Source organism: Salvelinus namaycush, chromosome 5, assembly GCF_016432855.1.
Source record: "Salvelinus namaycush isolate Seneca chromosome 5, SaNama_1.0, whole genome shotgun sequence".
Lineage (NCBI taxonomy): Eukaryota > Metazoa > Chordata > Actinopteri > Salmoniformes > Salmonidae > Salvelinus > Salvelinus namaycush.
In genome coordinates, this window is record NC_052311.1 from 60762247 (window position 1) to 60785105 (window position 22859).

A 22859-nucleotide genomic window follows, 5' to 3' on the forward strand; every position below is an offset into this window, starting at 1 on the left:
AAACAACAAAACGGAAGCACTAAAACAATGAAGGAAGCATCATACCATAGGAACCTGAGGAGAAATGAACTGATTGAGAAACCAGATGAAAAAAGGGAGAGAGGGATGAGAGGAGTGAAAACATTGCTCACAGTCTGTGTTGTCTGTACTATACCATAGCCCCAGACTCTGGGCGCATCACAGCGTATGTTGTTCAACTCCAGTTTTGTATTGTGCCCTGTACAGTATACTAGGTTGGAGCAGCAATATAATGCAGTACATTCTGGTGTAAATGACCTTATGCCAGGAAGAATGTGTACATGAGGCTCTCTTTTATGTCATTGCATGTAGCTAGGCCCTTATTCTGAACTGGTTGAACTCCTGGTTCTATTTTTAGTAATCGCCCTCTCTTTCCTAACGGACGGGTGGTGTATGAGTATGCATGAGATCAGCGATTAAGAAGTGTCATATTATGTTAACGATTAATAGTATTGTTATTATTATTCATGTCTGTTTGTTGATAATTCTATAATTCTATTTACATATTATTTGTATTGTTATTTTATTACATTTTCATGGTATGGCGGTTTCTTTAGTTTTTTTATTGTGAAACGAGATGCAAATGAAGGAAAAAGACGGAAGATAAACGACATCATTTTTGGGGGAAAATATATGGGTCTCTGATGTGGTTGTGTACAGTATGTTCTCTCCTCTCTCTCTCTACACAAACACATGCATCTCTGTCTTGGTGTTTATATAAAACACACATAAAGCATACAGTACCAGTCAGTACCAGTATATATATACAGTACCAGTCAGTACCAGTATATATATACAGTACCAGTCAGTACCAGTATATATATACAGTACCAGTATATACATACAGTACCAGTCAGTACCAGTATATATATACAGTACCAGTCAGTACCAGTATATACATACAGTACCAGTCAGTACCAGTATATATATACAGTACCAGTCAGTACCAGTATATATATACAGTACCAGTCAGTACCAGTATATACATACAGTAGCAGTCAGTACCAGTATATACATACAGTAGCAGTCAGTACCAGTATATATATACAGTACCAGTCAGTACCAGTATATATATTCAGTACCAGTCAGTACCAGTCAAAAGTTTGGACTCTGCTACTCATTCAAGGGTTTTTATTTATTTAGACTATTTTCTACATTGTAGAATAATAGTGAAGACATCAAACTATGAAATAACACGTATGGAATCATGTAGTAACCAAAAAAGTGCTAAACAAATCAAAATATATTTTATATTTGAGATTCTTCAAAGTAGCCACTCTTTGCCTTGATGACAGCATTGCACACTCTTGGCATTCTCTCTACCAGCTTCATGAGGTAGTCACCTGGAATGCGTTTCAATTAACAGGTGTGCCTTGTTAAAAGTTAATTTGTGGAATTTCATTCCTTCTTAATGTGTTTGAGCCAATCAGTTGTGTTGTGACAAGGTAAGGGTGGTATACAGCAGATGGCCTTATTTGGTAAAAGACCAAGTCAATATTATGGAAAGAACAACTCAAATAAGCAAAGAAAAATGACAGTCCATCATTACTTTAGGACATGAAGGTCAGTCAATCCAAAAAATGTCAAGAACTTTGAAAGTTTCTTCAAGTGCAGTCGTAAAAACGATCAAGTGCTATGATGAAACTGGCTCTTATGAGGACTACCACAGGAAAGGAAGACCCAGAGTTACCTCTGCTGCAGAGGATAAGTTCATTAGAGTTAACTGCACCTCAGATTGCAGCCCAAATAAATGCTTCACATAGTTCAAGTAAAAGACATCTCAACATCACATGTTCAGAGGAGACGGCCTGAATCAGGCCTTCATGGTTGAATTGCTACAAAGAAACCACTACTAAAGGACGCTAATAAAAAGAAGAGACTTGCTTGTGCCAAGAAACACAAGCAATGAAAATTAGACCAATGGAAATTTTTCCAAACTTGTGATTTTTGGTTTCAACCACTGTGTCTTTGTGAGATGCAGAGTAGGTGAACGGATTATCTCATGTGTGGTTTCCACTGTGAAGCATGGAGGTGGTGGTGTGATGGTGCTTTGCTTGTGACACTGATTTATTTTGAGTTCAAGGCACACTTAATCAGCATGGCTACCACAGCATTCTGTAGCGATACGCCATCCCATCTGGTTTGCGCTTAGTGGGACTATCATTTGTTTTTCAACAGGACAATGACTCAAAACACACCTCCAGACTGTGTAAGGGCTATTTGACCAAGAAGGAGAGTGACGGAGTGCTGCATCAGATGACTACAATCACCTGACCTCAACCCAATTGAGATGGTTTGGGATGAGTTGGATAGGAGAGTGAAGGAAAAGCAGCCAACAAGTGCTCAGCATATGTGGTGAACTCCTTTAAGACTGTTGGCAAAGCATTCCAGATGAAGCTGGTTGAGAGAATGCCAAGGGTGTGCAAAGCAGTCATCGAGGCAAAGGGTGGCTACTTTGTAGAAATCTAAAATATATTTTGATTTGTTTAACACTTTTTTGGTTACTACATGATTCCATATGTGTTATTTCATAGTTTTGATGTCTTCACTATTTTTCTACAACGTAGAAAATATCAAAAAAATAAAGGAAGAAAACTCTTGAAGGACTAGGTGTGTTCAAACTTTTGACTGGTACTGTATATCAAATTCCTCTCTTCTCCCTCACCCAATTGTCTCACTTCCTCTCTCTCACTCCCTCTCCTTCCCTCTCACCCCACCTTTCCCTCCCCCTCTTCCCCCCTCCATCCCTCTCCCACTCATCTCTCCTCTCCCTCTCATCTTTCCTTCCCTCCCCTATCTCCCTCCCTCCTTCACTCTCTCTTCCTCTCTCCTTCCCTCCCTCCTCTCCCCCTGCCCTCTTCCCCTCTCCTCTCTCCCTCCTTCCCTCTCACCCCACCTTTCCTCCTTCCCTCTTCCCCTCTCCTCTCCCCCCATCTTTCCTTCCCTATCTCCTTCACTCTCCCTCCCTCTCTCCTTCCTTCTCATCTCTCCTCTCTCCTCCCCTTTCCTCCCTCTCTCTCTCTGGGTGAGTGTAGCTAATAGGAGACATATGTATGGGATGAGTGTGAGACATGAAAGTTGTGTAGCACCAGTGAGCACCAGCCCTGTACAGCCAACATTCCAGACCACACTGTAAAAGAAAGAAGGAAACTGATAGGAGCTGGAAGCGTATGATTTACCGATGCTGTTAGAAGCTCAGGGCTGAATGTGTTCTAGGCTAAATGTGACAAATGCCTCTGTGCTGTTTAGAATAAATGCTCTTATAGTTTGTATTAATAATGTTTCAACCACAAAGAGGCAACTTCATCCTCTTCATACAGTACATGTGATGGTGTGACTTACGATTCCCTCTTTATACCAAGTGAAGTTAAAACCATGCAATATTTACATGGTAACTGCATATGCAGCTGGACCGTACTATGTTAGCATGCTACGGTCTGACTATTCACATAAAACTATTTTACTTTGACCTGTATTTACAGATAGGAACTGACAGGGTGTGTCTGCCTTATATTCTGTTTATAGTGCTGTATAGTCAGCCATGTTACCATTCAGAAAAGCTACTGTACTCTGTATTAACCATGGGAATAACATGCATTCAACAAGAGTTCATTAGTAGTAAAGAAGCAAACAGGTATATTAGTGTCACAGTGTTTAACTGGCAAGTGCTATTAGCCTTCTCCTGCCCTCATGTTGAGCTGAGATATTCCATGGTAAGTTGGTTGTGTGGCGTTTAAAGTCACCTTAGATAAGTATGTCGGCAGCATTCCGTATTGTAGCATCTACAGGACGATCCTGACATTCCATTCTGATGACATCAGGGAGATATTCTTAGAGCCATCCTTCACCAGGGCAAGTGAGAAGGATGATGTCAAAGACATAGAAATAGGTTGCATAGATGGTAAATAGATGTCACTTTACATGGCCTGTCCATCATTGCAGCTTGGTTAACACACAGAAGTTCTGCCAAACAAATTGTTAGTGTAATTACCATTTTATCACGTAATTTCTAAGAAAATTGTTATTTCTGTACCAGGCTTCACTCGGCGTTCAATCAGGCAAGACTTTCTGAGAATGGTGCTGTCTGTTCTACCGGTAAGTGAACTATTTCTGTGATCACAGAGCCATGGACTGACTGACAGGCTGCCTTGATTATATACTAATTGGAGTCACAGGCGTTTCAATGTTTCTTGTTTTTGCCAATCTGGTGAAGTATTCTCAGTGTCAGTCAAAGGGGGAGGGCTCAGGCTGCATGACACTGAATTCTAATAACTACTCCCTTAGTCGTAGGAAAACACACATATAACCCCACACTCATTAACTCCCTCATCCACTCACACACGCTGAGAAATATGCTGACATGGTGCTCCATGTAATTAAGAACACAGACTCACTTGCACGTTTGCACACATAAAAACACACACACACACACACACAGAGCCCTTTGTGTCTGAGAGAACCCGGAAGGCGACCAACACTACCTCCCAGACCAGCGACAGACACACATACCAGCGACAGGCAGACAGACCAGCGACAGACACACATACCAGCAACAGGCAGACAGACCAGCCACAGACACACATACCAGCGACAGACACACATACCAGCGACAGGCAGACAGACCAGCGACAGACACACATACCAGCGACAGACACACATACCAGCGACAGGCAGACATACCAGCGACAGACACACATACCAGCAACAGGCAGACAGACCAGCCACAGACACACATACCAGCGACAGACACACATACCAGCGACAGGCAGACAGACACACATACCAGCGACAGACACACATACCAGCAACAGGCAGACAGACAAACCAGTGAGCTGTGTTGACAGAGAAACCACCTCACAGATACCAGTGCGCATCGAGTTGACATGGAGCTGTGCAACAAGGTAAGAATCTGTGTCCCCCCTGCTGCCTCACTTTCCATTGAGTGTTAAGAACAAACATGCTGGGACCTTTTCAAATGTTCTGCTTGTAACCCTGGACTGATGTACATAATGCCATAGTTGCTTTACTGTGATCAGTGTGATTTTGACAGTTGTATGAAGGATATTATCTGTGTTACATCGTTATGCTATGTGAAGGCTATAGTCTTCCATCATAATACATCCTATATGAAGGCTATATGAAGTATTAATGTATGGTCTATGAAGGCTATATGAAGTCTTTATGTATGGTCTATATGAAGTCTTCACATATGGTCTATGAAGGCTAAATGAAGTCCATATGTATGCTCTGTGAAGTCTGTATGTGTGCTCTGTGAGGGCTATATGGAGTGTATTGTGTATATTCTCCTCCCAGGGCTCAGTGGCAGATGGAGCTCTAGTTCTCCTACATTGAGACCAGTTACAGTGACTCTGGTGATGAGGTGTGCCCTCCTACTGACTGCCATCACAGCCCTGGCTCTCCACTGTTTGCATTACTACAAATCAAAATCAAATCCAAGTTTATTGGTCGCATACACATATTTGAATATGGTATCAAAGGTGCAGCGAAATGCTTGTGTTTCTAGCTCCAACATTGCAATAATACCTAGCAATTTAAAAAATGGTTTTAAACTACATAGGATGTGAGTGTACAAAACATTAGTAACACCTGCTCTTTCCATGACAGACTGACCAGGTGAAAGCTATGATCCCTTATTGTCACTTGTTAAATCCACTTCAATCAGCGTAGATGAAGGGGAGGAGACAGGTTAAAGAAGTTTGAGTGTGTCAAGCACTGCAACGCTGCTGGGTTTTTCCCGCTCAACAGTTTCCTGTGTGTATCAAGAATAGTCCACCACCTAATTGACATTGTGCCAACTGTGGGACACATTGGAGTCAACATGGGCCAGCATCCCTGTGAAACGCTTTGACACCTTGTAGAGTCCATGCTGCGACAAATTGAGGCTGTACTGAGTGCAAAAGGTGAAATCTTCTAGAATACATTTGGGGGTTTTCTGCAGCTGTATAACAAAAGGTAGAGAACTGTGTCGTAGATCTACTGTATGTGGCAAGTTAATGTGTTGACTGACCTGTGTCTTCTTTGCACATAAAAGGGTTATAAGTTAATGTGTTGACTGACCTGTGTCTTCTTTGCACATAAAAGGGTTATAAGTGAATTGAAATACAATATCAAATCCATTACCTTCACAAAAAAGGTACAAAAATATAAAAAGCAAACCAAACAAAAATAACCATTGTTTTCAAACCACTCACTCGGCATATAGGAGGTCACTGAAAGTAAAATTCCATCTCATCAACTACAGAATTAGGCCAACAGTTCATTTTTTAGTGCTAGCAACTTGGGCTTCAGCTTTCCATCGTCGAGGTTCAGGAAGACTTTCTGCATTAACTCAAAGGTGCTGCCCAGGGCCTTGGGGTAGTTCAGATGGAGGGAGTAGAGTAGCCCAAAAACAACCATGAGAGCGTCTGGCCAGGAGCTAGTCATGACGATCTTATCCTCAAGGACAATGGATACATGGGCTGGTCTGATGGGTATACCACCCACCACCTCATTGTGCTGGCCCACCACTGAGAGAATGGAAACTCCATCCAGAATACCAGGGTTGCTGAGTTCTCCCACCTTAATGACAGAGGAAAAAACTAAGTTTAAAAAACACAATACGAAAGAATGCGTTGATAATGGTACAGGCTGTAAAACCAGGTGGCTACCTTGCAGATTTTGAAGACATCAGAACTATCCTCTCGTAACAACAAAGGGAGACCAGCCAGGACTGCAGAACGGGCCACGGTGATGTTCTTTTCTCCCTGTGAAGTGAACTAAAGAGAGCACATTTCACAATGTCATTTAGCATTTAAATAATCCAGTAAGTTGAGCTCGTCAACCCCAACATAGGAGTGATCTAATCTGGTTCCAGTCACAGATAATAGTTGAAGCACATGTCCATGTAGCGCATGGGTGGCCAATCTTATGCACAAAAAGCAGGTGTAGCTGCAGGCTTTTGTTCCAACCAAGCAGTAAACAAAGTATTGGTTGAAGATTAGTTGATCAAGTTGAATCAGGTGTGTCACTGCTTGGTTGAAACAAGAGTCTGCAGCCACACCAAGATTGTCCATCCCTGATCAAGTGAATCCCACTAACCTGCTCGTTGTACACTCTCAGGATGCTTGAGAACTTCCCTCCATGGGTGGTGGACTTCCCCTCCTTCTCCCTGAACAGGGTCAGCAGGCGGGGTGTGTGGAGGTCCAAGGCAGCGTAGAACGTCTGCTGCAGGCTCTGGTTGGTGATTCTCTGAAACTCAGCATGTACCTAAAGCAAAAGACAAAGCACACACCAATTTATGGCAGTCAGGCAAGTTGAGTCTGCCCTGAGAATTTTGTTACTGATAACCATGATTTGTGAGTACAACCAGAAGCCCATGTGACATGCATTAAAAAAGGTCTGAACTGCAATGGAAATGTAGGTTGTTATGAGAACATGAATGGACAAAGACAACTTTTCTTAGTCTGCTTAACCTGGGCTTCAAGGAAGAGTGCTGGCCAGCGTGTTCTGAGATGCTCTACCGAGGGACTGGATTTAACTATTTCTTGGCGTCGGAAAGCAAATGTCTTCTGCATGTGTTGATTGATGAGTGGCAGGTCTCTGTTTTCTTTCGTCATCTCGTGGACCATCTCCAGTCTGTTTCTCCAGCCTGGCCTCATCTTCTCCTTGAGGGAAGTTGGGCAGGAAGTTCACCTCTGCCCGGCGTGCTCGTTTGATGTTGCTCCGAGCGTGCTCATTGTCAGGACGATGCTTGCTCCTCCTCCCACCGTTCACAGCAACCTCTGGGAACCCAACACGGCGTAACTTCTGCCTGTAGTTTCCCATTTTGAATTTCAGGCTGTTCTTCCAGCCATCGCAGCCTGTTTTTGAGCCAGGCTCTTTCAAACACGGGTGCTTGGTTACAAGGGCCTCAGCTGCCTTGGCAAACTGCCTGTCACTTGGGTACGCTTTGAAATTGAAGATTGTCCAAGCCATCCTATCAAGAATGTTGTGTTTTTGATCCCTTGTTATTTTCAGCACCGTTTCATGTCTCAGATATGCACAATTGCCCTCTCTCAGAGCAAACTCAACTTCCATCGAGAAAGTGGGTATGACAAATACCTCAGGCCACCTGCCTAGCCGCTCTGGTGGGGCATCCTGTAACTCAGTGGCTGAGAGTCCGGTTAAACCGAGGTCTGTAGCACGTCGTATTCGCAAAACTTTCACCGTAGCCCTAGGAGAAGGCAAGTCTTCAATGGTCTCTAAGTTGAAGAGCTCGTTGTTGAAATCAGGGTCTTCATAAAGAAGACGAAAATCTAAATTCAGATGCAGTTTCTCCTTGAGCGTTGATATCAGCTCATTCAGTGAGTCAGGTTGAGAGGGCAGAATCACTTTCTCTATTCTGTTGTTGTTGAGGATGACTTTCAGTTTGATGGCTTCATTTACTGACCCTTCTGTCTCCATTTGGAATGTGAAATCTGAAGAAAGGACACAGCGTCAGCAGGGCCTAAAGCCACAGACTGTACGATTTCCATATCATTTCCACTAATAAAATGCCCCTTGATTTCGAAGAATATTACCTAAAATACAACTAACAACAACCTGTGTTATAAATTATTTGCTGAAAGGCATAGCTATATGCCCACTGACCAACACTATGGCTTGGTGATACAGTGGGGCAAAAAAGTATTTAGTCAGCCACCAATTGTGCAAGTTCTCCCACTTAAAAAGATGAGAGAGGCCTGTAATTTTCATCATAGGTACACTTCAACTATGACAGACAAAATGAGAAAAAAAATCCAGAAAATCACATTGTAGGATTTTTAATGAATTTATTTGCAAATTATGGTGGAAAATAAGTATTTGGTCACCTACAAACAAGCAAGATTTCTGGCTCTCACAGACCTGTAACTTCTTCTTTAAGAGGCTCCTCTGTCCTCCACTCGTTACCTGTATTAATGGCACCTGTTTGAACTTGTTATCAGTATAAAAGACACCTGTCCACAACCTCAAACAGTCACACTCCAAACTCCACTATGGCCAAGACCAAAGAGCTGTCAAAGGACACCAGAAACAAAATTGTAGACCTGCACCAGGCTGGGAAGACTGAATCTGCAATAGGTAAGCAGCTTGGTTTGAAGAAATCAACTGTGGGAGCAATTATTAGGAAATGGAAGACATACAAAACCACTGATAATCTCCCTCGATCTGGGGCTCCACGCAAGATCTCACCCTGTGGGGTCAAAATGAACGGTGAGCAAAAATCCCAGAACCACACGGGGGGACCTAGTGAATGACCTGCAGAGAGCTGGGACCAAAGTAACAAAGCCTACCATCAGTAACACACTATGCCGCCAGGGACTCAAATCCTGCAGTGCCAGACGTGTCCCCCTGCTTAAGCCAGTACATGTCCAGGCCCGTCTGAAGTTTGCTAGAGAGCATTTGGATGATCCAGAAGAAGATTGGGAGAATGTCATATGGTCAGATGAAACCAAAATATAACTTTTTGGTTAAAAACTCAACTCGTCGTGTTTGGAGGACAAAGAATGCTGAGTTGCATCCAAAGAACACCATACCTACTGTGAAGCATGGGGGTGGAAACATCATGCTTTGGGGCTGTTTTTCTGCAAAGGGACCAGGACGACTGATCCGTGTAAAGGAAAGAATGAATGGGGCCATGTATCATGAGATTTTGAGTGAAAACCTCCTTCCATCAGCAAGGGCATTGAAGATGAAACGTGGCTGGGTCTTTCAGCATGACAATGCTCCCTAACACACCGCCCAGGCAACGAAGGAGTGGCTTCGTAAGAAGCATTTCAAGGTCCTGGAGTGGCCTAGCCAGTCTCCAGATCTCAACCCCATAGAAAATCTTTGGAGGGAGTTGAAAGTCCGTGTTGCCCAGCAACAGCCCCAAAACATCACTGCTCTAGAGGAGATCTGCATGGAGGAATGGGCCAAAATACCAGCAACAGTGTGTGAAAACCTTGTGAGGACTTACAGAAAACGTTTGACCTCTGTCATTGCCAACAAAGGGTATATAACAAAGTATTGAGATAAACTTTTGTTATTGACCAAATACTTATTTTCCACCATAATTTGCAAATAAATTCATTAAAAATCCTACAATGTGATTTTCTTTTCTCATTTTGTCTGTCATAGTTGAAGTGTACCTATGATGAAAATTACAGGCCTCTCTCATCTTTTTAAGTGGGAGAACTTGCACAATTGGTCGCTGACTAAATACTTTTTTGCCCCACTGTATGTGTTGAGAGCTTGTCAGTGAACCCACCTTCAGGAGTGGATACTTGGTCTGGGTCTTTGGGATCAGACTCCAGCATTTGAATGTGCTCTTCGACCTCACTGATCCAGTAGGTATCGTCTTCCTCTTTACACTGTGACATTGTGGGCTCTGGGTCCTCCTGTCTTAGATGGAGGCCCCACTCTTGAGAACATGACTGCTGCTGCTCTGGGGCAACCTGCACCAAAGTGATAGTAGCTTCAGCCTGCTGATGGCAGTCTGACTCTGGAGGGAAGGAGAAACAATTGCACATGTAGATCTGTTAAAGTTGGAATCTGTTTTGGTAAAACTGCCACAACAAAGATGACACTTCAAACAACGAACAATGTTTTATTCCCTCAGCCATCATTGCATGCATAATAGAACAGCACTCTATGTAGCTACTACAATTGTTTTGTATTACTTTGCTCAACCTGGTTTCAGACTAGACATAACATAGTAAAAGTAAATACTGAATGATCAAATGAGTATCATATTTTTATTTCACCTTTATTTAACCAGGTAGGCCAGTTGAGAACAAGTTCTCATTTACAACTGCGACCTGGCCAAGATAAAGCAAAGCAGTGCGACGCAAACAGAGTTACACATGGAATAAACAAACATACAGTCAATAACACAATAGAAAAGTCCATATACAATGTGTGCAAATGAGGTAAGATAAGGGCGGTAAGGCAATAAATAGGCCATAGCGGTGAAATAATTACAATTTAGCAATTAAACACTGGAGTGATAGATGTGCAGAAGATCAATGTGCAAGTAGAGATACTGGGGTGCCAAGGAGCAAAAAATATGGGTCTCCAGCTTTAGTGATTTTTGCAATTCGTTCCAGTCATTCCTCAGCAGAGAACTGGAAGGAAAGGCAGCCAAAGGAGGAATTGGCTTTGGGGGTGACCAGTGAAATATACCTGCTGGAGCGTGTGCTACGGGTGGGTGCCGCTATGGTGACCAGTGAGCTGACCATATGATTCCAAGATGGCGTAGCAGTCAGACGTCTTTGTCCTCGTCTTTGTCGTGTCCCATGTATATATCTTTTATCTTCACATATCTTTTTATATTTTTCTAAACCTCAACTTCAAAATACTCTCCTGCAACCCACCTCACCCAGTGTGGTGTGGATTTGCTTTTTTCTAAAGTATTTTTCTTTACTTCAGAATCGGGACCCCCAACAGAAGCTAGCCAGCTGACTAGATTCTAGCTAGTAGTCAGCTAACCACTGCTAGCGGTCATCAGCTAACCTTTAGCTGATTACCGACGTAATCTGCCCGAGGGGGTTATTCAACTGGCCCCTCCGTCGCGACGTCCCCTGAATGCCCATCTGCTAGCCTGCTAGCCGCAGCCCGCTAGCTGTCTAGAGCATATCGGCTCGTAGCTGATTTGGTCCATCGGACAATTTCTTGGGCCACTATACCTATTTTTGCCAATTGGACTGGTCCCCTTTAGCACACGGAACCCTACTAATCCATCACGACTGGTCTACCGACGTAATCGCACGAGGAGGCTATAAACAGACTTCCTCCATCGCAACGTCCCTCTGAGGCCCTTCTGCTAGCCCCGGCCCACTAGCTGTCTGAATCGCCGTGACTCCAACCAGCCTCACTACTCACTGGACCCTTATGATCACTCGGCTACGCATGCCTCTCCTTAATGTCAATATGCCTTGTCCATTGCTGTTCTCTAGCCCTGCTCAATATACCTTACCCAACCCTTTAGTTCCACCTTCCATACATGTGATGACATCACCTGGTTTAAATTATGTTTCTAGAGACAATCTCTCTCTCATCATCACTCAATGCCTAGGTTTACCTCCACTGTATTCACATCCTACCATACCTTTGTTTGTACATTATGCCTTGAATCTATTCTATCTCGCTCAGAAACCTGCTCCTTTTACTCTCTTTTCCGGACGTACTAGACAACCAGTTCTTATAGCCTTTAGCCGCACCCTTATCCTACTCCTCCTCTGGCGATGTAGAGGTTAAGCCCTGCAGTGCCTAGCTCCACTCTTATTCCCCAGGTGCTCTCATTTGTTGACTTCTGTTAACCGTACAAGCCTTGGTTTCATGCATGTTAACATTAAAAGCCTCCTCCCTAAGTTTGTTTTATTCACTGCTTTAGCACACTCTGCCAACCCGGATGTCCTAGCCATGTCTGAATCCTGGCTTAGGAAGACAACAAAAACCCTGAAATTTCCATCCCTAACTATAACATTTTCCGACAAGATAGAACTGCCAAATGGGGCGGTGTTGCAATCTACTGCAGAGATAGCGTGCAGAGTTCTGTCTTACTATCCAGGTCTGTACCCAAACAATTCGAGTTTAAAAATCCACCTTTCCAGAAACAAGTCTCTCATCGTTGCCGCTTAATAAAGACCACCCTCTGCCCCAGCTGTGCTCTGGACACCATATGTGACCTGATTGAAGATAGATGGGGGGCAGAGCTCGTGCTGCTAGGTGACCTAAACTGGGACATGCTTAACACCCCGGCCATCCTACAATCTAAGCTTGATGCCCTCAATCTCACACAAATGATCAATGAACCTACCAGGTACAACCCCAAAGCTGTAAACACGGGCACCCTCATAGATATCATCCTAACCAACTTGCCCTCCAAATACACCTCTGCTGTTTTCAACCAAGATCTCAGCGATCACTGCCTCATTGCCTGCATCCATAATGGGTCTGCGGTCAAACAACCACTCCTCATCACTGTCAAACGCTCCCTAAAAGGACTTCAGCGAGCAGGCCTTTCTAATCGACCTGGCCCGGGTATCCTGGAAGGATATTGACCATATCCCTTCAGTAGAGGATGCCTGGTTATTCTTTAAGTGCCTTCCTCACCATCTTAAATAAGCATGCCCCATTCAAAAAATGTAGAACCAGGACCAGATAAGTATACAGAATGGTGTCGTCTGCGTAGAGGTGGATCAGAGAATCACCAGCAGCAATAGCGACATCATTGATGTATACAGAGAAGAGAGTCGGCCCGAGAATCTAACCCTGTGGCACCCCCATAGAGACTGCCAGAGGTCCAGACAACAGGCCCTCCGATTTGACACACAACTCTATCAGAGAAGTAGTTGGTGAACCAGGCGACGCAATCATTTGAGAAACCAAGGCTGTTGAGTCTGCCGAAAAGAATGTGGTGATTGACAGAGTCGAAAGCCTTGGCCAGGTCAATGAATACGGCTGCACAGTATTGTTTCTTATCGATGGCGGTTATGATATCGTTTAGGACCTTGAGCGTGGCTGAGGTGCACCCATGACCAGCTCTGAAACCAGATTGCATAGCGGAGAAGGTAAGGTGGGATTCGAAATGGTCTGTAATCTGTTTGTTGACTTGGCTTTCGAAGACCTTAGAAAGGCAGGGTAGGATATATATAGGTCTGTAGTAGTTTGGGTCTAGAGTGTCTCCCCCTTTTGAAGAGGGGGATGACCGCAGCTGCTTTCCAATCTTTGGGAATCTCACATGATACGAAAGAGAGGTTGAACAGGCTAGTATTAGGGGTTGCAACAATTTCGGCAGATCATTTTAGAAAGAGAGGGTCCAGATTGTCTAGCCCGGCTGATTTGTAGGGGTCCAGATTTTGCAGCTCTTTCAGAACATCAGCTATCTGGATTTGGGTGAAGGAGAAATGGGGATGCTTGGGCGAGTTGCTGTGGGGGGTGCTGGGCTGTTGACTGGGGTAGGGATAGCCAGGTGGAAAGCATGGCCAGCTGTAGAAAAATGCTTATTGAAATTCTCAATTATAGTTGATTTATCGGTGGTGACAGTGTTTCCTAGCCTCAGTGCAGTGGGCAGCTGGGAGGAGGTGCTCTTATTCTCCAGAGACTTTAGTGTCCCAGAACTTTTTTGAGTTTGTGCTACAGGATGCAAATTTCTGCTTGAAAAAGCTAGCCTTAGCTTTCCTAACTGCCTGTGTATACCTAACTTCCCTGAAAAGTTGCATATCACGGGGGCTATTCGATGCTAATGCAGAATGCCACAGGATGTTTTTATGCTGGTCAAGGGCAGTCAGGTCTGGAGAGAACCAAGGGAGGAATTGGCTTTGGGGGTCACCAGTGAGATATATCTGCTGGAGCGTGTGCTACGGGTGGGTGCTGCTATGGTGACCAGTGAGCTGAGATAAGGCAGAGCTTTACCTAGCAAAGACTTATAGATGACCTGGAGCCTGTGGGTTTGGCGACGAATATGAAGCGAGGGCCAGCCAACGAGCGCATACAGGTCGCAGTGGTGGGTAGTATATGGGGCTTTGGTGACAAAACAGATGGCACTGTGATAGACTGCATCCAATTTGCTGAGGAGAGTGTTGGAGGCTATTTTGTAAATGACATCGCCGAAGTCGAGGATCGGTAGGATGATCAGTTTTACGAGGGTATGTTTGGCAGCATGAGTGAAGGATGCTTTGTTGCAAAATAGGAAGCCAATTCTAGATTTAATTTTGGATTGGAGATGCTTAATGTGAGTCTGGAGGGAGAGTTTACAGTCTAACCAGACACCTAGGTATTTGTAATTGTCCACATATTCTAAGTCAGAACCGTCCAGAGTAGTGATGCTGGACGGACGGGCAGGTGCGGGCAGCGATCGGTTGAAGAGCATGCATTTAGTTTTACTTGCATTTAAGAGCAGTTGGAGGCCACGGAAGGAGAGTTGTATGGCATTGAAGCTTGTCTGGAGGTTAGTTAACACAGTGTCAAAGAAGGGCCAGAGGTATACAGAATGGTGTCGTCTGTGTAGAGGTGGATTAGAAAATCACCAGCAGCAAGAGCGACATCATTGATGTATACAGAGGAGAGAGTCGGCCCGAGAATTGAACCATGTGGCACCCCCATAGAGACTGCCAGAGGTCCGGACAACAGGCCCTCCGATTTGACTCACTGAACTCTGTCTGAGAAGTAGTTGGTGAAGCAGGCGAGGCAGTCATTTGAGAAACCAAGGCTGTTGAGTCTGCCGATAAGAATGTGGCGATTGACAGAGTTGAAAGTCTTGGCCAGGTCGATGAATACAGCTGTACAGTATCACGTCGTATATGTTACGTTTGGTATGGTTACATAAGACAGGTTACTTAAGGCAAAAAATTAAAGGAGGGTGGTTGGTCGGGGTGGATGGATGGGCGTATAATGCGAACATCTAGTAACCCAAAGATAGCGTGTTCTAATCTCATCACAGACAACTTCAGCATTTTAGCAACTTTTCAACTACACTACTTTTTTGCAATTACTTAGCTAACACTTCCCCTATCCTAGCTAATGTTAGCCAGCTAGCTAAAATTTGTGTTAGCCACCTAGCTAACTTTAGCCACAACAAATTGTAATTCGTAACAACGGTTTGCAAATTCCTAACATATTGTACATTTAGCAAATTCCCAACATATCACACAAATTGTAATTCGTAACATATACAAAATGGATTATGGACATACACAAATTAATACATACCATATAAATCGTAACATATATTAAATGGAATGTTACGGAGTTACGTACAGAATAATACAAAATGTTGAGACCAGGTTGCGCGTCTCCTTTTTAAAAACAAAACAGGAACAAATGCAGTGGCGCTGCTTCACACTGCGGATCTCAGCTTTAAGGCCAGTTCCCCGGACTTCACTATCAATTATGGTTTTGTTACTGGCACTTTCAATGAAGATTCGCCATTGACAAACATTTTGAGTCTGGGTAGAAAACTTGCTAACGTTATTAGATAGACACCCGTGTAGCTACCCCTCTCGATTTGTATGTGGTTAGACGCTACAAACAATTGACTGTATGAAGCTACATACCTCCTCTATGCACCATCAACAGCCCACGAAGACGTTCGTTCTCCTCTTTCGTACGAAAAACGTCTACCTGGTACTCTGCTATCGTTTTTTCAACGACCCCAAATATCTCCTCAGCAGCCGCTGTTAATTTCTGGTTGAGAAACTCTCTCAACAACTCTATTTTCGACATGTTTTATTGTTTATTTTCCTCCATGCAAAATTAGCCTGCAGAAGATAAACACAGAAGAGCATGCCCCTCTGTGTAGGGCATCAAAACATTATGCACTATCGCCCTCTGCTGGAGTGGAGTGCGACATCGTATTATTCTTCTATAATATCATGGCGGTCCGCAAACAAAAGTTTAAAGTGCATGTCGCCATCTACTGTGCTGAAGAATGCGATCACTCATGGTCTGCTTAATTCTGTACTACCAAGAAAATTAAATAAAACAATAAATCCCTACTAACTTCTACCCCCCAAAAAAACTGCCACGCCACCACAACCCATTAAACTTGATCTATATCATGCTGAAACAATCCACCCTTAAGATTATTCAGCATGTCTACAACCATTTCAAAAGTAACATCTGTTACCCCCAATAACACTTTTGCCGTATCCACAATAACCTTCAACTTGGCATTTCTGCTTTTCACAACATGAGTTGCGTTAATAAGGTTACCAATGAAAGCTATGAAGTTAAATGTATTCATTATCAAAGTGTCCTTTGACACAGCACAGTTATGAGCACAACATTTCTGAACAGGTCTCGAAACCATGCCAGATCCAGTAGAACCAACCCGACATTAGGTCCACTTAGTACAGTAGCGGCCATGGAAGCGCCATCATTCTGCACTGTAGTTCCACCAATCTGTCTTACAGCCTCTGGATAAGATACATCATGACTGATTATATACCTCTGAGCCTCTCTCTGCACCTGGGATCCACCAAATGCTGCACTATGTCCCCCCCAAGAATTACCTTCACATTGCTCTCACGTTTACCGTAATCATGTCCCCCACATCTTTTCTTTCCTTTACACTGAGCAGCTACATGTCCCATTCTTCTGCATTTAAAACAGCAATGGGGATGGGACAAATTCACTGACATTGAAACTGATGAATCCTTTCTGTACTTGTCTAGGTAAAACCTTCTCAAACCTCAGCAGCACTGATAAGCTTTCACTTCTTTGACCCTCTTTCCTACCGATCACCCTTTTGGCCTCAATCACTCTGCTTCCTGTCACATTTCTGTAATATCATCTATGGACCTAGATATTGGGACCCCATTGATGACTCTTCTCTACCTTGCATAAGCACCAGGGTTATTACTTCTAATATTCTCCCCATTAAGCTTTTCCATCAGGCTACCACAAAATATGAACAATCTACCATTTCCAATGAACTGGGCTAATCTGACTTCAACCATCTCTTTCTGTACTGCATTGGTTAGTTGGATAGGGTGTAAATGAGGCCCTGTGGTCTCATCAAACACAATCCACTGCTTTCAGTGTCAGCTCTATTCTCCCCGTCTTTCCACTACTGACCATTCCTTGACCCGCATCCTCCCACTCCAGACCATCAGAACTGACACCCATTCTGTTCACATTCCAGCACAGCTGTTGCTTCTCCAAACCTTTCTCCATTTCGTCCACACTACTCGCCTCCTTTTCGGCTGTCAGACTTCCAAACTTCTCACGCATCAACAACTCATTCACCCAGTTCTGACTCCACACAATTCTCCAGGCACGAAGTCATTCAAACAAATCTCAAATCTTGTGCATCACAACACAACCTCCAAGCGAGCGCTTCCTCCTCTAGCTGACCGAACTCCTCTTGGGACGTCCCTACCCCATGGAACTACTCTTCGTGCAACAGGGTCTGTGTCCACACCAGTATAACTCTCTAAATGATTAGTGTGTAGATGCAGCCATTTGATAGACAGCTCAGAGATATTTCCACTGCCTTTACAGAGAATTAAAATAGCTTTTATTTAAAGATTGGAACCTGTGCCCTTTTCCTAACACTTGTATTGATTTCATCAGATAATGGTTGCATGGTTGGTGTTCCCAACATGATCCCGCAACGCTGCCAGAGAAGAGAGAAGCTGAAAAAAAAGACACTTCAATGAACACATTATCAGCCATTTACTCTGTAGTACTTAATGCATGTCTGGGAATGTACAATATCTGGGTTGGTTGAAAGAAGAAGCTCTCATTTCAGGTGGTATATTTAGTTCCCATTGAACATAGCGTAACTGTATCATACCAATTCTCTATACATGTAAATACACATGAAATGAAATATATTTTTTCCCTTGGTGCATTTTGGCATTAGGCTCAGAGGTAAGTATGACATTTGGTGTATGGAAGATCTTGACACATTAAACAGAAGGGAACAAACATTCTGAAAACTAGGCTGTTTGCAACATCAGGGCAGATGTATTGTGACATATTACTCTCAAGACCAATGCAAGGTTTATATACAGACAGAGAACAGTGGATCACATCATGTCCTCTGTGTCATCCTATAACTAATGAGCAGGGACTCCTGTTGCTCAGAAACCCACTAACTGCTCTCTGTTAGAACATGATATTAATCAGAGAGCAGTGTCCTGAGGAGGGCTATGTCCTGATTCTCCTCTCACATGTCTCTCAGTCTGCTGTCTGATTCTCTCCCCCCACACAGGGCACAGTCATGTGTTCTCCTTCTTGTAAACCCTCTTCACGTGGCTCTGTATGGTCTGAATCCATTGTGAAATTGGCCACATTCATGGCACCTATATGTTTGTGAGCTGTCTGATGCTTCTTCGACATACTTGATGTGGTAAAGCATTTCCTACACACAGGACACATGTATGGCTTCTCCCCTGTGTGAGTCCTCATGTGCACTATCAGAGATGTATTCTGGCTGAAACATTTGCCACAATCCTGGCATTGATGTGGTTTCTCCCCTGTGTGGCTCCTCATATGTAAGTTTAGGTGTCCACGCTGAGTAAATCCTTTGCCACAATCTTGACAGTGAAATGGCTTCTCCCCTGTATGACTCCTCAAATGCCTTTTCAGGAAAGCATCCCAAGCAAAATATTTACCACAAACATGACAACACTTTGCTCTGATGTGAGTTTGTAGGTGATCTATCATACTTTCTGTGGACTGACAGAATTTTCCACACACACCACAAAGATGTTCTTTATCCTGTGTGTGCGTTTGCACATGATTTAATAAAGAAGCCATGGAGTCAAATTGCTTTCCACATACCTTACAACTAGGAGAAGCATCCCAGCTTACACTGGGTCTCGAGTGTGATTTTAGATGGTTCAATTTCCTGTCCTTAACACTATGAGAACTTTGTCCTTTTACTGCCTTTGTCCTCTTTGATTTGAGTGGCTTTAACGTTAGACCTGACAGAGGTCCTCCACTCTCTATCTTGTCAATATGTCCTCTGTTTTCACTCTGAGCTGCAGAACACTCTCTATCTACTGCAGAGAAGGGCTGAGGCTCTCTGGTTGGTTCTGATACACCATAGTCTTCTACATAAGGTTCTGTTTTGATCTGTTCAGTTGAGGTGCTGGGTAGAGAGTATCTCTCTCCATGTGAGGACTGAGTTGGGTCCTGATAATAGCCACTTGATACACAGCCGTAAGAATTGATAAACTCATTGAAATTATTATCATCCTCCTGACTGGTCCTTGGTTCATTCTGTTCATCTTTCATCTGTGTGGGTTCTGGGTCCGTCTGCCCCAGACTGGGGTTCCAATCCTGCTGCTCATCAGACACGGTGACAGTGAGCTGCTGGAGGTCTGGAGATAATGGGGGGAAAAAAACTCAAAAGCTGACTTGAGACGTAGCTAGGCTTACAATAATTATCTTTTTACAGACCTTGGTTTTGTAAATGCACTACAAAATTAATTAAATTGAAAGCTAGTCGTAACTCATTTGAAATTAACGTTATTAAAACACAAACACACCTGCTCGTCTATGTAACTTGATCTGTGGCTTAGAACGAATATCCAGCATGCTCCGTAGACGGCTGTTCTCCTCCTTTGTGTGAGAAACCTCTTCCTGGTACTCTGCTATCGTTTCTTCAACGACACCAAATATCTCTTCCGCTGCAGCTATTAATTTCTGGTTGAGTAACACTCTCAAGAAATCAATTTTAGACATTTTTTAAGAAGGAAAGCTGTCTAGCTAGCTAAGTTAGCCAGCTAGCTACCAACGTAAACAAAGTCAAGAAGACAAAGAGCGCTGTCAGTATTTGTGTGTGCACGGCATAGTACATTTTGCATTGTCGCCCCCTACTGGAGCGGAAGGCACAGGTCCTCGCGATCTTACAGCTAGAATAAGTATTTCCCAATCTATTCTTGGAGGTCCTCCAGTGTCTGTATAATTTTATTCTAGCACAGAAAATAGACCTACATGTAGTAGACTGCAGAGCTGGTGGCGCTGCTACAGCACTACTGGTGCAAATCTGAAGTTAAGTAGATCAATCAATGCCTCCCTAGATCACTAAAGTACGCTAAAAATAGAATACACCATAATGCTATCACTAATCCAACATTCTCATGTCTGCAATTAATTAAAGGAAGAGGAGAGGAGTGATGTACCATGCCTTCAGAAAGTATTCATACCCCTTGACTTATTCCACATTTTGTTGTTAGCCTGAATTCAAAATGTATTAAAAAAATGTTTTAATACATTTAACATTTAATACTCACCCATCTACACACAGTACCTCATAATGACAAAGTGAAAATATGTTTTTAGAAATACATAAATATCTCATTTAAATAAGTATTCACACCACTGAGTCAATACGTTGTAGAAGCACCTTTGGAGGCGATTACAGCTTTTAGTTGTCTTGGGTATGTCTATCAGCTTTGCACATCTGGATTTGGGGAGTTTCTCAAGCTCTGTTAAGTTAGATAGGGAGCGGTGATGAACAGCAATCTTCAATTTTTTCCACAGATTTAATGAGATTCAAGTTTGGGCTTTGGCTGGGCGACTCAATAACTTATATTGTTCTGAAGCCATTCCAATGTTGTTTTGGCTGTATGCTTAGGGTCACTGTCCTGTTGCAGTGCAAATCTTCACACCAGTCCAAGGTCATTTGCATTCTGAAGCAGGTTCTCATTAAGTATTTGCCTCTATTCATTGTTCCCTCTATCCTTACCAGTCTTCCAGTCCCTGCTGCTGAAAAGCATCCCCATAGCATGATGCTGCCTCCACCATGCTTCACGGTATCGATGTTTTTTTTACAGGTGATGAGCTGTGTCTGGTTTTCTCCAGACAAAGCGCTTTGCATTCAGGCCAAAGTGTTCAATTTGTCTCATCAGACCACATAATCGTTTGCCTTATGATCTCCGTCTTTCACATGCCTTTTTGCAAACTCCAGGCATGCTGTCATGTGCCTTTTTCTCAGGAGTGGCTTCCATCTGGCTACTCTCCCATAAATCACAGATTGGTGAAGTGCTGTAGAGACTAGTCTTTTTGGCAGGTTCTCCCATCACAGCCAAGGAACTGTGTTCATTGCGTTCTTGGTCACCTCCCTGACCAAGGTCCTTCTTGCCCGGTTGCTCAGAAGGCAAGCTCTAGGCAGAGTCTGGGTAGTTCCACATTTTTTCAATTTCCCAACGATGGAGACCACTGAGCTCTGGGAAACTTTCAACACTCTAGACATTGTTTTATACCCTTCCCCAGCTATATGCCTCATCGCAATTTTATCTCAGATCTAGAGAGTTCCTTGGACTTCATGGTATAGATTCTGCTCTGACATGCACTTCTACTTTAAGTTTTTATTGGCGAATCGCAACCAACTGGCAGGTGCATACACCACCACCTACTGTTCTGGAGTGTGAGGCAGGTCACGACCTATCTATACCACTATAATCTCTCAACTAACCCTGAATTACTAATAAAATAAAATTCCCTACAAACCTCACTACTCCCGTCATCCCCACATAAAATACCACCTACTCCCCATTTCCGCCCAACCTCTCTGACCCTGTCAAACAACCTCTCCCTTTCTACGTCACACATTTCAAAAAATAATATCATGTTCCGTTTCTTCTACCATACAGCCATTACACATTCCAGTATCATGTTTCCCTATCAATTTCCAAGAGGGATTAAATCCCGTATGCCCTAATCTCATCCTACACAACATAACTTTATCCCTTCTGTTCCCATTATAACACCATCTCCAGTACATATTTCCTTGTACTATAAAAATGTCTGCCCTTACTACTTTCATCCCATTGTCTCTGCCAGCAATCTAACCCATTTTCCAAATCAATGTTTTAATTTCCTCCAAACCCAACTGCACCTGTATATACATAATATTATTTTCACTACTTTTTTGGCTATTATATCTACTATAAAATGTTCCATTAACTCCTTCATGAGCTGAAACCCAACAGAACTTAATTTCAATACCATTTTTTTGTAAGCCCAACAGCAGCTTTTTTTTAACCATAAATCCTAATGTTCTGACTTTCAAAACAAAATCAATTTTTATTTGTCACATACACTTTTAGCACATGTTATTGCAGGTATAGCGAAATGCTTTCCAGATCTTAAACTAAACAAACCGATGCAGAGTCCGAACATATTGCTACTCTTCTTGGTTGCACCTCCTCTATCCATTGCAATCCAACAACTAACGCAACCATTTCTGTTGAATCTACAGATAGACTAACAAATTATTTATTGCATAGATTAACATTGAACTCAGGAATAGATGCACCTGCTGCTGTCTTCCCATTCATGGGATCCTTTGAACCATCTGTATGCACTGCAAGACAAGAATAAAA

General features: G+C 43.2%; 3 protein-coding genes across 4 annotated transcripts in view; 1 reads left to right on the forward strand and 2 right to left on the reverse strand.

The window, feature by feature from the left end:
• LOC120048605 (cell adhesion molecule 4-like) overlaps positions 1 to 22859 on the forward strand; it is a 752359-nt gene that overhangs the window by 549409 nt on the left and 180091 nt on the right. The gene's annotated exons all lie outside the window — the stretch shown is intronic.
• On the reverse strand, positions 5721 to 16280 carry LOC120048596. 2 transcript variants are annotated; one of them, XM_038994694.1, is made up of 6 exons: positions 16074 to 16280; positions 10286 to 10519; positions 7491 to 8474; positions 7117 to 7284; positions 6687 to 6794; positions 5721 to 6597 (listed from the first exon to the last, which is right to left on the reverse strand). In XM_038994694.1, the coding sequence occupies exons 3-6, from the start codon at positions 7674 to 7676 to the stop codon at positions 6283 to 6285; spliced, it is 777 nt and encodes a 258-aa protein (XP_038850622.1). In that variant the 5' UTR covers positions 7677 to 8474; positions 10286 to 10519; positions 16074 to 16280; the 3' UTR covers positions 5721 to 6282. The 2 variants fall into 2 exon arrangements, 1 of the variants encoding a protein (XP_038850622.1); XR_005477019.1 differs by having other exon boundaries at positions 7117 to 8474.
• On the reverse strand, positions 18179 to 20263 carry LOC120048595 (zinc finger protein with KRAB and SCAN domains 8-like). The gene is made up of 2 exons (XM_038994693.1): positions 20019 to 20263; positions 18179 to 19850 (listed from the first exon to the last, which is right to left on the reverse strand). The coding sequence occupies exons 1-2, from the start codon at positions 20212 to 20214 to the stop codon at positions 18703 to 18705; spliced, it is 1344 nt and encodes a 447-aa protein (XP_038850621.1). The 5' UTR covers positions 20215 to 20263; the 3' UTR covers positions 18179 to 18702.